Source organism: Callithrix jacchus, chromosome 3 (genome assembly GCF_049354715.1).
Source record: "Callithrix jacchus isolate 240 chromosome 3, calJac240_pri, whole genome shotgun sequence".
Lineage (NCBI taxonomy): Eukaryota > Metazoa > Chordata > Mammalia > Primates > Cebidae > Callithrix > Callithrix jacchus.
Genome location: NC_133504.1, coordinates 69,633,726 through 69,650,560, shown reverse-complemented (window position 1 = coordinate 69,650,560; position 16,835 = coordinate 69,633,726). Strand labels below are relative to the sequence as shown.

At 33.9% G+C, this 16,835-nt stretch overlaps 1 protein-coding gene across 1 annotated transcript in view; it reads left to right on the top strand.

The window, feature by feature from the left end:
- The window catches only part of SLC25A31 (solute carrier family 25 member 31), a 55,957-nt gene extending 42,133 nt beyond the window's left edge, over positions 1 to 13,824 (top strand). The window contains exons 3-6 of the mRNA XM_002745371.7: positions 4,607 to 4,724; positions 7,357 to 7,511; positions 9,037 to 9,162; positions 12,940 to 13,824. Of these exons, the coding sequence (XP_002745417.3) occupies positions 4,607 to 4,724; positions 7,357 to 7,511; positions 9,037 to 9,162; positions 12,940 to 13,131 (591 nt within the window). The 3' untranslated portion in view covers positions 13,132 to 13,824. The remainder of the gene's footprint in view (positions 1 to 4,606; positions 4,725 to 7,356; positions 7,512 to 9,036; positions 9,163 to 12,939) is intronic.
- The last annotated feature ends 3,011 nt before the right edge of the window (positions 13,825 to 16,835 follow it).

Sequence of the window (16,835 nt, the reverse complement as noted above, 5' to 3'; positions counted from 1 at the left end):
TTTGTACATTGATTTTTGTATCGGGAAACTTTACTGAAGTCATTCATCAGGTCTAGAGGTATATTTAGGGTTTTGGAGGCATATTTAAGGTTTTCTAGGTATATACTCATGTAAGTTGACTTCCTCTTTTCCTATTTGGATGCCTTTTATTTCTTTCTCTTATCTGATTGCTCTGGCTATGACTTTCACTACTATGTTGAAAGAAGTGGTGAGATTAGACATTCTTGTCTAGAAACAAACTTTTGATAGGGCAAATATTGTATGATTCTACCTAAGTACTTAGTATAGACAAATTCATAGTGACAGAAGGTAGATTATAGATTAACAGGTGGTTAACGTCTGTTATACTATTGAAAGGGGAGATGGGGAGTTATTGTTTAATGAGTTATAGAGTTCTGTTTAGGATGATGAAAACGTTCTGGAAATAGATAGTGATGAAGTTTACACAAAATTGTGAACATACTTAATGCCATTGAATTGTACACTTAAAATAGTTAAAATGGTAAATCTTATGTATATTTTATCAGTATACAAAAAAAGGAATAAACTTTTGATATGAGCACCGACTTTGGATTTTAAGGTAGAAAAAGCCAGTCAAAGGTTATATGCTTTCTGATTGCTTTTATATAACATTCTTGAACTGAGGAAATTATAGTGATGGAAAAAAGAATACTGTTTCCCAGGAGGGAAAGAAATGGCTGTGATTATAAGAGTGACATGAGGGATCCGTCTCATGGAACTGTTGACCATGATGGCCACAAGAATGTGAACATGTGACAAAACTGCATATAACTGAATAAACACACAAATGAGTACATGTTAAACTAACAAAATCTGAATAGGTAGACCTTATCATGTCCATTTCTTGTACTACAGATTTGCTAATACACTGGGGAAATTCACTGAAGGGTTTATAGTCTCTCTATATATATTACTCTTACAATACATGTGAATCCAAAATTATCTCAAAAAAAAGTTTTTTAAAAATGGTAAGGGGGGCCGGGCGCGGTGGCTCAAGCCTGTAATCCCAGCACTTTGGGAGGCCGAGGTGGGTGGATCACGAGGTCAGCAGATCGGGACCATCCTGGTCAACATGGTGAAACCCCGTCTCTACTAAAAATACAAAAAATTAGCTGGGCACGGTGGTGCGTGCCTGTAATCCCAGCTACTCGGGAAGCTGAGGCAGGAGAATTGCCTGAACCCAGGAGGCGGAGGTTGCGGTGAGCCGAGATCGCGCCATTGCACTCCAGCCTGGGTAACAAGAGCGAAACTCCGTCTCAAAAAAAAAAAAAAAAATGGTAAGGGAAGCATGTGCCTACTACATATTGTTTCACTGACTTTTCACTTCACTCTTTGAGGTAGTTATCTTTACCCAAAAGATACGAATAAGGAAAGTGGGACTTAGCTTAAAGGATTGGCTCTACTAGTTTGTTCCAGTCTGACTCCCAGACTCACCTGAGGTGACTAGACTGGATGAGCCTCAGCTGGGCCTGGGCATAAACTGCTCCTCAGCTACCCCTTAGCAGCTTTCCGCACAACCCTCAATGGAGAAGACTAGAGCTGCTTCCAGCTCTCTTCCGTGTCCAGACAAGTTGTTATAAACAACTTTGGTCTCAGGGCATTTGTTATTTGATGCATCATTGAGTCTTTTCATACAGTATCTGTTTGTCAACAATTAAAAATAATTATTTTTCCTCAGAAATCTCAGACTCTTTCATTTTCTCCCCTTCCTGATTCTTCTCTGTTCCTTTCTGTTAACAATATAGTAGTACTTTAAGTTACTAACTTACAACAACCAAAACTCATTTATACTTATATACATACTACCTCTTTGGGGTCTGTTTTATTTTCAAGCTTAATGGTGGAAGGACAGGTTTTGTTACACAATCGCAGGATAATCTCTTAATGTGGGCAGATTCTTACTGCCTTTCTCCCTCTATTTCCATCCTTCCTACCTCACTACATAGATTGGCCATACTGTTTATACATGTTGTGTCTGCCCCTGTTGTTTTTTCATAGCTCCCATTATCTCTGTCCGAATTGTCCTGGTTTGAATGATAAATTACATGATTATCCACCCAAAAGGTCATTGATCTGACTTCTTTCGCATCAAGAAAGAAAAAAGATTAAATAGAACTTAAAATCTACTTTATAAAATCTTTATGCCACATATCTTGTTTGGTTGACTTACTTGGTTTTCAGAAGCAGAGATTGACTCAGATTACCTCAGGAAAAAGATTTCTTTAATGATACAGTGGCACTTGAATTTCAGCCAAAGGCAGCCCTAGGGACCAAGCTAAACACTTCCTCTTTCTCTCCCAAGTCAGCTGATCTTTCTCTCTAATTACCTGCTTTTAGTGTGTTGCTTGCTCTGTTTTCTCATTATTGCCTACCTTTTGTTACCTATTGATATTTTCTTATTCTAAATTCAATATTTATATCATAGTGATCCTTTTTGGCCTTTCTAAAGGTGAGAGGTTAACTTGGGATCCACGAATGCTTCCAGAATACCCCCACACTAAAAAATATGTTTATACATGTGTAATTTTTCCTAGGCGAGGGTCTATAGTGTTAAACAATCTCCAAAAATTCTAAGACATTAATAACTTTTCCTTTTCTGTCCTTATTGATAACTAGCATTGAACCTTTAAAGTTCAGTTCCTAAGAAAGAGGCTCTGGCACAGCTCATCTTTTTCTACCAGGTTACCAATCATCTACTACAGTATGGATTAACTACCCTTATGTCAGATGCAATCTCCTGATCTAATTATTTCTGTATGATTAGACATGCTGCTTATACAGTAAAACTTATGAATATTATTTTAAAAGATCCATGGGAGTCTGGGAACAATAAGTGGCATCACCAGTATACTTTATTAAATAAATATTTAATACATATCTCTGGGCAGGACATCTTGACTTGCTCTGTGAAATAAACAAAGGAATTAAGAATCTTGGCCTCAAATGGAAACAACCCAAATGTTCAGCAGCTGATGAATAATGTTCATAAAATTGAATATTATTTAGCAATTAAAAGGAATGAAGTATTAATACATGCTGCAACATGGATGACCCTTGAAAACATTATGTGAAATGAAGGACACCAATCACAAAAGAGTGTGTCTTGTATGATTTCATTTATATGAAATGTCCAGAATAAGCAAATATAGAGACAGAAAGTAGTTTAGTAGTTGTCTAGGACTTAAGGAGGTGTAGGGAGCATGTGGACTGACTTATAACAGGCGTAGCGTTTCTTTTTGATGTGATGAAAATATTCTAAACTGTGGTAATGGTTGCACAACTCTGTGACTATAGTAATGATTGAATTGTAGCTTTACATAGATGAATTTTATGATGTGTGAATTACACTTAGTAAAGCTGTTAAGGAAAAATAATGCTGGCACCAAATTTATAGTCTGTAGGAGTATTAATGTACACAAATAATTATAAATTGAAAGTAGAAAGTGGTTGTAAGAGCTATTTAAAAAATAAGAGTCTATAACATGTTAATACATTTTACATATTGTTCGTGTGATTCAACTTTAATTCTCTGACACAGATGAAGTATTTATGGGAAGAGGGTATGAATAGATGGGTTAGAGATCAGATATTTCATCAGAGAAGCAGAATTTGAATTAGAGCATGAAGCAATAAGTATTTTTTGGTTTTAAAAAAGAAGATCATTCCAGGGCAAGAGAACATTGAGAGTTCCAAAGCTGTTTGACACTTTATTGTTACAAATACGAGCCAGAAAATGAAGCAAGAAATTGACCTTGACTAGAATATTATTCACTTTAATGTATTTAATGCTTGCAATGACCTTGTACCCTGGATTTTCCATAACAGATCAAATTCAAATACTCCTTTCTTCTCCCATAAGCACTAGATGTTGAAAAGCATCTTGCTGAACCTGGGGAGGGCACATTATAAATGTTTATCAAAAAGAATTACACTTCTTCAATAGTTCATGTAAACCAGTAGACCAGTGAGGCCTAACTTCAATGCTATACAACTACATTAGAATTGATGTCTGCCAATTTTCATGTTGACATTGGAATACAATTAAATATATATTTTTGAGCTATTCAAATTTAATTATATTTAAATTACAAAGTGAAGCTGGGGCATTATGAAGTATTTTAGGTTGGTGCAAAAAGTAATTGCAGTTTTTTGCCATACTACTACTTACTGCATCCTTCCCAGAAAAAGGGCACAACTAAAGCCTCTATATGTGCCTGACATTGTAATCATAGCAAGCACTATTAAGAACATATATAGCTATTAATTTTTAAAAAGTATGCAGTGTAAAGAGATGATTATGCAACCTCTTTTGCTAATTTGGGCTGCTCTACTGGAGAATATTAAAATATCCTGGAATTTCAGTATGTCAGCATCTAAACTGTGTCTTGCAGATTGCATGAAACAAAGGCTACATGGCTATGTAGAGAAAATATTTTGGATAACATGGTATACATTATTATGGATGTTTACTTTATAAAAGCAGCTTATAAATCTGGTGTTTTAACATTTATAAAAATAAGAATTTTCCAGGTATTTTAAACAGTTAGATTCTGTAGTTTTATAACCACTTCAATTAATGTTTCAGTTCTGGAGGTGGTTTTTGGCCAACCTGGCTTCTGGTGGAGCTGCTGGGGCAACATCCTTATGTGTGGTATATCCTCTAGATTTTGCCCGAACCAGATTAGGTGTCGATATTGGAAAAGGTATGAGATTTTTATAAATACTAACTTTTCCTTTTTTGTATTTTGAACGATGTGTTATTTATTTTCATTAATTGTGCTGTAATATTGTTACCAGATGAAGTCTACAAACTTTATTCTTGACCAGATGGTAGAATCATAGGGCCTACAGTATATTGCTTGCTTCTTTTCCCTTAAAAAAAAATGGAGGGAAAACCTGTTGTAACAAAAAAGTGAACATAAAAACTGCTTATAACTTAGTCCCATTTTTTTTCCTAGAAAGCCCTTCCTAGATTTTCCCATGTATTTACTCCTGTCTCAGCTGTGACTCCTTTCTAGGTTAGATGCACCAATCTCATCCTCGGGATTCCCTTTGCCTCTATCCTTACTTAAATATCACATCTTCCCTTTTTTGTTATTACATCCCCCTTTTTTTTTTGGTAACTTTTTGAGAAAGAGTGAAAAAAAATAGAGATCTTACGAATCTAAAAAAAAAAGTATTTGTCTTATTCTCTCGAAAAGGGTAAGACATATAAAGTCTGAGTTTAAAATTATTTTTCTTCACAATTATGAAAATATTACCCTTATGTCTGGTTTCTAATGTTGCTCTTAAGATACCAATTCTCTTACTCTGGATCCTTTAGTATATGTTTTTTCTTTTTAGTTAATACTATCCCTGATGTTCTTATATTTCACAGTAATAGACCTTTATGTGAGTCTTTTTTCAGTGTTAGCCACTCAACTGGCCCAGTTAAATCTGGAGCCTTGTATTCAGTTCCGTGGGTGGCAGTACAATAAGTCATTTGGCTGCTCACGGTGAAATTGCAGATATTAAGCATCTACTTGCTCCTTTGCTTTCATCCTGGAAATAGTAGTTAGTTCCTCTAATTTCTAAGTATTTCTGAGATTTATTGTGGTCAAATGGCTTGCTTCCCAACAATATCTTCCTCTGTAAGAAAATAGGTTCAGTTTTTTTATGCTCTACTTAGTGAGTTACCACTCCTCCCTATTCTCTCCATCTGGCTAAATTTTGTGGATTTCATTCTGTCAAGTACTCTTCTTGGCCTATCTAGCTTTAAACCTGTTTTATTTCATTATTAATATAATTGAGTTTCTTCAGGGAACAGAGATTCATTCAACAAATGAATGTGCCTTGTGGAATATAGGGTGCCTGTAGATACAGGGTGTGTGTGAGTGTGTATATGTGTATATATATATGCACACAGATATTCACATTCCACCCCCCCATACAGAGTTCATGCCTCATGTACTTTATAGTCTAGTGGAGGACACAAGTAATAATAAATGAAATAAATAACTAAGATATATTGTCACTTAATGATAAATGCTAGGGAAATGAAAAGAGAGTGATACCAATTTTAAATAAGTGATCAGAAAAAGTCTTGGAAGGGGTAGCAGTTTGAGCAAAGAAGAAAATGTGAGTTTCATCTATTATATTTAACTGGAAGTTGAAATTTTATTTTTATTGATAAGAGGGTAAAAATAACTCAATATTACCTGTAAGTTTTATAGTTTTGTTTTCTCTTTCAGATTAGGAGGATTTCATTTTTTTTTTGAAAGATTACATTGTACATATATAATAGTTTTAAAACACTGTCACAGAATTCTTGGTCAAGGGAAAAGAAAAATAAAACCAGAAAATACTAGGAAAATATGACCCCGTCATCTGAAATGTTAACTATCCTAAACTTAACTAGATTTTAGCTTTATATTTTACAACAGTCCTAGAGTTTTTCATACCTTTTCTTCCTTTTTTTTGAGACAGACTCTCACGCTGTCACCCAGGCTGGAGTACAGTGGCGTGATCTCAGCTCACTACACCCTGTCTCCCAAGTTCAAGCAATTCTCCTGCCTCAGCCTCCTGAGTAGCTGGGATTACAGGCGCCCACCTCCATGCCTGGCTAATTTTTGTATTTTTAGTTGAGATAGGGTTTCACCATGTTGGCCAAGCTGGTCTTCAATTCCTCATCTTGTGATCTACCCACCTTGGCCTCCCAAAGTGCTGGGATTACAGGCATGAGCCACCATGCCCAGCCAAGTTTTTCATTTCTAAGTGTTTTTTGTTTGTTTGTTTTTGTTTTTAATAGAGCTAGAGTCTTACTCTGTTGTCCAGGCTGGAGTACAGTGGCATTATCATAGCTCAATGAAACCTCCAACTCCTAGTCTCAAGTGATCCACCTGCCTCAGCCTCCTGGCTAATTCTTTTTTGATTTTTTTGTAGTGGCAGGGTCTCCCTATGCTGCACAAGCTGGTCTGGAACTCCTGGCCTCAAGCAGTCCTTCTGCCTTGGCTTCACAAATCGCTGGAATTATAGGCATGAACCATCTCACCTGACCCATTTCAAAGTATTTTCTGAACCTCAATTAGTAACTTCTGGTAACTTTAGTAAAATACTTTAAAAGGCAGGTTGTTTGAAATAAATTGTTTTCATAAGAGATGAATATTTTCCATTAATTTCTTTTGAGATATTACTTGAAATCTTGGTTATCCATAAAATAATGGAAGAATTTTGATTTGTGCCTTCTTTGTTAGATTCGTAAGTGGAAATTTCAGATTATTTAGATCTGTAAATATTGATTAAAGTGTTTATTGGATATATAATGTTGCTAATAGATTTTAAATGGCTTTATTTTAGGTCCTGAAGAGCGACAATTCAAGGGTTTAGGTGACTGTATTATGAAAATAGCAAAATCAGATGGAATTCCTGGTTTATACCGAGGGTTTGGTGTTTCAGTACAGGGCATCATTGTGTACCGAGCCTCTTATTTTGGAGCTTATGACACAGTTAAGGTAATCTGGGGGCTTTAACTTGGACATATTTGATAAATTTTTAAATTAATAATATTTTTAGCAGATTTGTTACTTTTAATTATAAAAATTAAAATCAGTGATGAAATAAGAGACATGAAATTCCCTTAATCATGATTTTGCTATAACCTAATTAAATTATAACTGTAGTATGGATCTGACTTTAGTTATAAAGCATGTATCTAAGCTTTTGAGGTGTTTTCACTGTATATCACGTTGCAAATGAAAAACATGCTAATTAAACTTACATCATAATCAAATCATTGGTATATGTAAAGGCATCTTCTAACAGTATTTCTGATTTTATATTAACCCTATTACCACTTTTTTGTATGCAAATAATTAAATACTGTCATTTTGAGAAGTAGGCAAAGCATAATTAATTGCTACTATAGCTTAGTTATCTACTGGATACTGTTCAATTCTGTGTTGTATTCTCCAGGTTGTTCTGCAACTTACATTTTAATTTCAGACTTTAAGAACACTTCCATGTGGTAGGAAAAAGAAAAATTGTAATAATGTCTACCAATTTTTAGCCATTACTTAGTTCTAGAAATCTTTTTAAGTACTTTACATCTTAAATCTCAGAAATCACCAGTAAAGGACTTACCCATGTAACCAAAACACCACCTGTTCCCCAAAAACCTATTGAAATAAAAAATAATAATAAAAGAAAATAAAGATACTTCTAATTGTTTAAAATAAATAAATAATAAAAAATCCCTCCACTTTGTTTAAAGATAAATAGCTAGGAATAGTTAAATGATTGACTTGTTAAAGGCAAGCCAAAAAATCCTTGTTCTTAATAACTACATTATAATGCTTCCAAAAAGAAGCAATGAAATTAACATCAGTATTATTTATTAAGATTAAAACATGGGAGACATTTTATAATTGATTAACATATTATCTCTGGTCTCCCTCATTAGTATATATGTAGTTGATTATCATTTTTATTGTGGTCTGGACAGATCAGTTTTTAGTGTATTTTTTAGACTGCTGTGTTAGTGGAAATTACAGGATCTCATACATTTATTTAATCACAGAAAAGTTAAGTGTGTACTGTCTCTGTTCTTCTTTGTCTTCGCCTGCAGGAGTCGCAAAATTTAGGAACATTTTTCCATTAGCTTAAAGTTTTAAAGCTGCTCATCAAATATGTGTTGATGATAAAAGCAAACATTCTTTCACTTTTTTTCAACCCCACAAGAAAGAGCCATGTAAGAACTTCTTTTTGTCGATGAATGCTATCTTCCCTAGTTTTATGTGCTATTAATAACAAATTCTTACAATGGTAAAATGCTTTATGTTTTTCAGATATACTTTTGAAATATAATCATGTGTGGCATTCCACTTTTTATTGATCTGCTACTATTAAATCCAACTATTTTATTGCATTTTAAGTCTAATTGGGCCCTCTTTCATATATTTATAAAAATTATCCTTTAACTTAAGAATTTAGGATATTTTAGAAGTTTGGATAGTTACTTGATACATTTCTCTTTTCTAGGGTTTATTACCAAAGCCAAAGAAAACTCCATTTCTTGTCTCCTTTTTCATTGCTCAAGTTGTAACTACATGCTCTGGAATACTTTCTTATCCCTTTGACACAGTTAGAAGACGTATGATGATGCAGGTATTTTATGTTATCATTTCTAAGCTTAGTTGAGTTTTTAATATCTCTGATATGTAGGTATAATCAAATTTAAATTTTGGCTGAAAGGCATAGGTCATGTGTTTTACTTAGCTAAAATAAATACATGATGTATTTTGTCTTATATTCTTTCCTATCCTAAAATAACCATCAGCCAGAAAAGCTTCTTCCTCACCTGCCATCAAAACAGAAATGCTTGCTATTCCTGTAGCTTATATGGGGCTTGGAAGGTAGAGGGTTATGGCAGAAATTGGATGAGTATGTCTATCTTAACTGAAATGTTAGATTAAAATCAATAAGCCCAGTCACAGGCCATTGAAATATTTCACTATTTACTGTAGCATATTTTTATGAAAGTAAATAATTTTGAACTCCAAGGACAAAAACTTGTTTGTAATGATTTATGTTCTAAATAGAAATCCCTAAACCAAATTTTTGATACATTTGATCTCTATTGTTATTACCAGTTGACCATCCCAAATCTGAAAATCCTAAATCCAGAACACCGCAAAATTCAAAATGTTTTGAGCACCAACATGATGCTCAAGGGAAATGCCCATTGGAGCTTTTTGAATTTAAGATGCTCAGCTGGTTAAGTATATAAAGCAGATATTTCAAAATCTGAAAAAATTTGAAACACTTCTAGTTCCAAGCATTTCAGATAAGGGATAGCACCTGTATTTATTACATTCACTCATTCAGCAAATATTTGCCTGCTTAATCTATGCTAAGCTCCGGTGACAGAAAAACACAAAATGTGCACCCAAATTCATAGTCTAATACTGAAGACAACAGCTAATGGTTTAAATAGAAATGTGTGTAGGTTCCAGGAATACATAAGGAGGGTTGCCCAAATGCTTAAAATGATCAGATGTGGCTTCTTAGAGAGCTAAATCTCAGTGAGTAGTCTTACTTCAGTCAGTGAGAGAACATTCTAAGCACAGGGGGAAAATCGTACACAGAGATATGGCTGGAGAAGTAGTTCTATATAGACAGGTCCTAGGTTTTATGCAGGCAAGTGACTTTTTCATTAAATTCTCAAAACAATAAGGTGTAGTTACTATCATGATCCTCATTTTTATTGACTACAGAATGGTCCTAGAAGGACCAAAAGGCAATCTAGCAGGATAAAACTAACCTGTTACTTCACTTAGAGATAATACTTAGAATTATTTCATTTATGTCATTGTTTCTTCTCTTGTGTTTTAGCACATTGAGTAACTTTTTTAAATGGAAAATTTGTATATAGACTATAGATTGGGTCAATGGTATTAAATTTCCTGAATATAATTAACTGTACTTTGGATATGTAAGAAAATATCCCAATATTTAGAAAATACACACTGATGTGTTTTAGGATAAAGAGCATGATGTCTCCAACATAATCCCACGATATTACAGGGAAAAAAAATGTGGGAATGTGTTTGGGGGTGGGCGGGTGTGTGTGTGTGTGTGTGTGTGTCTGTGTGTATTAGTTTGCTAGGGTTGCTATAACTCACAAAAGTGGTTGGCTTAAACAACAAATTTATTTTCTCACTCTGAAGGCTACAAGTTTAAGATCAAGATGTCAGCAGACTTGGTTTCCTCTGAAGACCTCTCTCCTTGTCTTGTAAATGGCTATCTTCTCCCTGTGTTTACACAGAGTTCTTTCTCTGTTCCTCTTTTTATAAGGACAGTCATATTGGCTTAGAGTTCACTCTTGTGATCTCATTTAATCCTAATTACCTTTAAAGCTCCTATCTCCAAATACATTCTGAGGTACTGGGGGTTAGGACTTCAACATATGATTCTCACAATTCAAGCCCATGAAGTACTACTTAATGTTTGTATTTTTATTTTATGTCCCACAACTTTGTTAGCCCTATTACAAACACGAATGTGCATGTACATACCTTCCAGGTTTCTATTTACACAAACAGGCATATAATCTGCAACTAATATCAGGCTTTTTTCCTTCCTTATCAATTACACCTTTTATTTCTCTTTCTTGCCTTTCTGTACTCACTGAGACCCCTAACTCAGTGTTATATTTACAAAATAGTAACTGGCAACCTTGTCTTATTCCTAATTGTACAGAAAATGCCTTCAATGTTATATAATTTAATGTTAACTGTGGGGTTTTTTTGTTGTTATCCTTTATCATGTAATGACAGTTCCTTTCTGTTCCTGGATTTTAACAATTTTTAATTTACAAGTGGTGGTCATGTTCTTTCTATATCTGCTGAGATGATTAAATCTTTTTTTCTTTTAATGTGTTTACATATTGTGTTAAATTAATCTATTTTCTAGAGCTAAATCTTGTATGTCTGGGATAAACCCAGTTTCTAAGTATTGTATTCTCTAGCCCTTGCTAGATTTGCTTTCAGGGTTTTGTTCAGGATTTTGGCATCCATGTTTCAAAGACATTGGCTTGTATTTTTCCTTCTTCTATGGCCCTAGTATGACTTCAGTAGCAAGGCTGTGCAAGCCTCATAAAATATGTTGAGGAGTCGTCCCACTTTTTCTCTTCTCTAGAATAATCTCTAAGATTGGAATTAAATGTTCATTAAATGTTTTGAACTCACATTTTAAGCCATTTGGACATGTGGTTTTCTTTGAGAAGATTTTCAACAACTGATTGAATTTTTAACTGTAGTACTATTCCAGTTCTTTTCTACTCTGTTGGTAAATGATGCTTTTCTAGGAATTTATCCATTTCTTATGACTTTTAAAAATACTTGTACTGAAGTTTTTGTAATATCATCTTGCTCTTAAATTTCTGGATCATCTGCATTTTTTGTTACCTTTGCCATTTCTGATAATCTTTGGGCTTTTTCTTTTTTTTCCTTAAACAGTATTTCCAAACTTTGTCAGCCAAGTTTTCAAAGACCTAACTTTGGACTCTTTTTGTGCTGCTGTTGTGCTGCTGTGTGTTTTCTAGTTCCTTTATTTCTGCCAGTTATTTTCTTGTTTTTACTTTCTTTAGGTTTATACTTTGTCTAAAAATATTTAGGTTGCTCATCAATTTTTAGGCTTTTCTAATATTTCAAAGTCATTAATTGCCTTATAAATTACCACTCAAGCTGCATCTTAGAAATTTAGCTAAGGAGTTTTGTAGTTATCATTTGGTTTTCAATATTTTCTAACAAGAAGTTTTTTGTTTTTAACATTGAAACATATGATTTTTTTGTTTTGTTTTTTTTGAGACAGAGTCTTACTCTGTTGCACAGGCTAGAGCACAAAGATCATGGCTCACTGCAACATTGACCTCCCAGGCTCAGGTGATCCTCCCACCTCAGCCTCCCAGGCAGCTGGGACCACAGGCATGTGCCAGCACTCCCAGCTAATTTTTTGTTTTTGTAGAGATGGCATTTTGCCATGTTGCCCAGGTCGGTCTCAAACTCTTAGGCTCAAGTGATCTTCCCACCTCGGCCTCCCAAAGTGCTGAGACTACAAGCATGAGCCACTGTGCCCAGCCCATATGATATTTTTCTATTTTGCTATTGATTTCTCAGTTAATTGCAGTATGGTGAGAGGATAAATCATGGTCTACGTGATGACATCCTTTGACATTTGTTACACCTAATGCATGATCAGTTTTCAAGTGTGCCTGAAAAGTATGAATGGCCTCTAACCAATAAGGACAGTAGTCATATATGCCTATTAACACAGTGCTACTCAACACAGTGTTTATCTTATCTATCCTTAGTGCTAATAGAAGAATATCTTAAGATAAAAGATATTAATATAATGAAGAATACTTTGTCTTTCTTTATATAGAGTGGTGAGGCTGAACGGCAATATAAAGGAACCTTAGACTGCTTTGTGAAGATATACCAACATGAGGGAATCAATTCCTTTTTTCGTGGTGCCTTCTCCAATATCCTTCGTGGTACAGGGGGTGCTTTGGTGTTGGTATTATATGATAAAATTAAAGAATTCTTTAATATTGATATTGGTGGTAGTTCATAGGGAGAGTAAATTAAGAAATACATGGATTGAACTTAAACATACAAATTACATAGCTGCCATTTGCATACATTTTGATAGTGTGTTACTGTCTGTATTTTGTTAAAGTGCTAGTTCTGCAATAAAGCATATATTTTTTTCAAGGGTTTAAATACTAAATATCAGATTTTTCTTCCGACTTAGACTCAAACACATTTTAATGTGATATTTCATTTATTAAAGGTAGTGTATTTTGTTAGTTTAAAATTCTTTTATGATTAAAAATTAAAATGTATAATGCTGAAATCTAAGAAATGAAAGTATCCTCTTTTAAATTGCTAGTCATTTAATATACCTGTTTTCTCATCTTTTAAAATTATATGGCATGACAAATATTTCTTAAAAGCTTATCAAGAGATGTCATCATATCTGTAGGCACAAATAAGCTTTGTTCTTTATCTCTTCTAAGACAGCACAGCTATTACTGTGTACGTATTTACAGTATCAGTTAGCCTTTGATCATAGATGTGATCATTTAAAGATTTGATAATGATTTCAGTGACATAAACTGAAACTGGAAAATAAAAATGGCTTATCTGCTGGTTTATCTTAGAAATAAATAAAATCTTGCTAGTGTGAATATATCTTAGAACAAAAAATATCCCCCTGAAAATTAGTTTGTATATTTTGTTGACAATAAAGGAAGTTTAAAAATGTTATAAAGGAGTCTTTTTTTCCCTGACTCTAACTAAATTAGTAAGCAGAGTATAGCAAAATTTTTGACAGAACTGGCTTAACAACAAAGAACAAAAGATATTTCTCAATGGACAGATATAAACAGCATTCCAAGGTTTTGTATAGGAGTTTGAATTGTTTTTCAGAGCTGTTGTAGAATACAGTATATTTGAAATATATTTGAAATCCCCAAGTTTTTAATGTTTTAGTGAGTAAATGGATGTTAAGCAGTGGGGATAAAATACAGACAGATTTTGTGAGGCTGTGAATAGGCAGAATGAGGTAGGTGAACTTCCTTATGCACAGAGACAAAGCATATTTCAAGGACAATAATACAGACTCTACTTTTAAATATATTGGTGTTATCACTCAAGAGGATAAAAAAAGTCAGACTCTAAACATCATTTCTTGTAGTGGTCAATACACAGGAGTTATAGGAACAAAATAGAAAATATTTTCCTTTCCTTCTACACTATCAAATGTGGTTAAAATAACCAAATATGAGGAGTAGTTTTCCATATAAACAGCAAGATAATATAAAAGTTTTCAATTTATGTAGAGACATGCATAGAGGAAAGAAGTCTCTAAATTCTAAACGGCATGGATAGAGGGCAAACAGGAATTTAATCTTTAAATTGCTAGACAAAAATTATATTCTTTGAAGCCTAAAAGATGTATAGTTGGAGCAAAATAAAGTAAAAATGTTACTTAGTATCTTGGACAGAGCTAAAACTACATTAAACTGTTATTATGAGAGATAATTTATAGTGAGCAAAATCATAACACAATTATATAAAGAAATGATTTTTTTAAATCTTAACATTGGGAAATGAATAGTTAAAATATATTTAAAATGTGTACAATTTTTATCTTAAATGACTAGTGCTGCATCTTTTTTTCTGTAAAAGAGAGCTGGAATACTGCATTTTTTTACAGTGTCATATTATATAGGATTTCTAACTTCCTACCCTAAAACTGTCTCCTCAAATAATACCTAAAATTCCATTCTCCAAGCTTCATTCTCTTAATTCATCTTTTTTAATTCATTAAAATACATCCTCCATGAAACAAGATAACATTTTAAGTTGGTAGTCATTTTTACTGAAACTACATTTATTTTGGTGAATTTTACATTGTTTTCTCACAGCAGGTTATGCTAGAGGAAGTGGAGCAGGGAATGGAAATAACAGACATTGTCTGGGTAGTAAGAGGCTAAAAGTCCCTGAAGAAATTTTTGCTATTTTATATTCCTACTCTGGATTGATGCTTTCTAGTAAAAATTAGAACTTTGGTACCCTCATATTAAATTTTCTGAAATAGTTCCTTTTTCATATATAAACATTATGCTACACAAGTAAGTAATTGATACCTTCATTCCTCATTAACTGATAGACCTAAATGTAGATTCAGAAGGGCTACTTTTCTTCCACCACCTCTTAAATGTTAATATTCTCCAGGGGCCAGTCCTTTGCTCTTTTCTCACTTTATATATGGTAGACTGCGTTGACACATGCCCCTCCCTCACAAGAACATGCTGGATAAAATATATCCAAAAAGATCTGGTTTGGATTTGTATTGTTTTAAATAGGGAACTAGCATATCAAGAGATGTCAAAAATAAGATACTCAAGGCCAGGAGAGAAACTGGGAGCTAACCTTGTAGCAGTCCACAGATTTCAGAAACAAATAGACATTAAAGGTGAATTTGACACTTACATATGTAGACAGGAGTTAAGGAATTTGGACCCTGGTAGAGTAGGCAGCTGTAACTGAAATATACCATGCCTACCAACCACACAAACTGTCCAATAAAGCTACAAATGTGAGTCCAGATACAAACCAGGCATCTGGTTTGAGGCCAGGAGTTCAAGACCAGCCTGGGCAACATACTGAAACCCCTGTGTCTATAAAAAAAAAAAATTATCCAGGTGTGGTGGCATATGCCTGTAGTCCCAGCTACTCAGGAGACTGAAGTGGGAGAATCACTTGAGCCCAGGAGGCTGATGCTGCAGTGAACCAAGATCATAGCACTGACCTATAGCTTTGGCCACAGAGCAGGACCCTATTTCTGTATAAAGAAAAAAAAAACCTACAGTCTTGAAAGAAGTGTCTAAGAAGAGATGCTAGAAAAATAGGCAACAAATCATAGTGGAAAAGAAGTGCCAATTACCCCATCAGTGAATAGGGAAAGAAAAAGCCACCTGTGATGTCTTGTCTCTGGTTTGAGGGTTAACAATTTTAATTAAGCCACCTGTGAAAAATCAAAACCCCAAAATCTTTTGCCACAACAAAGTATAGAATGTGTGTGTGTGTGTACGCACGCACGCATATGTGTGCATATATATAAACTATAACACAGGAACTCGAAGCTAAACCATTAAAACTGTTCTAGGACCAGTGAAGCCCTCATGTATTTGGCAAAAACCAGTACACAAGCTCTCTGAAATACTTCTACAACCTAGGCCACAAAAAATTCCACAGAAAAGATAGCCTTCAAAGAAGATGAATTAATGCGTCATCTGAGAAAACAAACACTGTGTGGTAAAGGTGGTAGATACGACAAACAATTAGCACCCCAAGAACTAAAAATGTGATAAAATACTGTAAAAGAAACTATAAAATTAGAATGTTTAAAATGATTAATAGATTTTTATAATTATTTTTTAATAAAAATAGTATACTATGAAAGGACAAGCAAGTTTGAAAAAACATTTAGAAATTGTAAGTATAGTGTTTGAAATTAAAAACACGACAAAAGAGGGGCTAAAGGTCATAGTGGTTTGAATAAATTTTACATATTCTAATAGATCCAGAAGAAACGGAAAAGAGGTGTGAGAAAAAACAAAAGAATGTCTAATGCTTTTCCAGAATCTCAAGAATCCATTTGTCTTCAGGTTAACAAAAAACTGAGTGAATAAATAAAAACAAATCTACAATTAAAGACATCATAATAAAATTGCAAAATGTCAAAGAAAAGACAAACTCATGACTTAG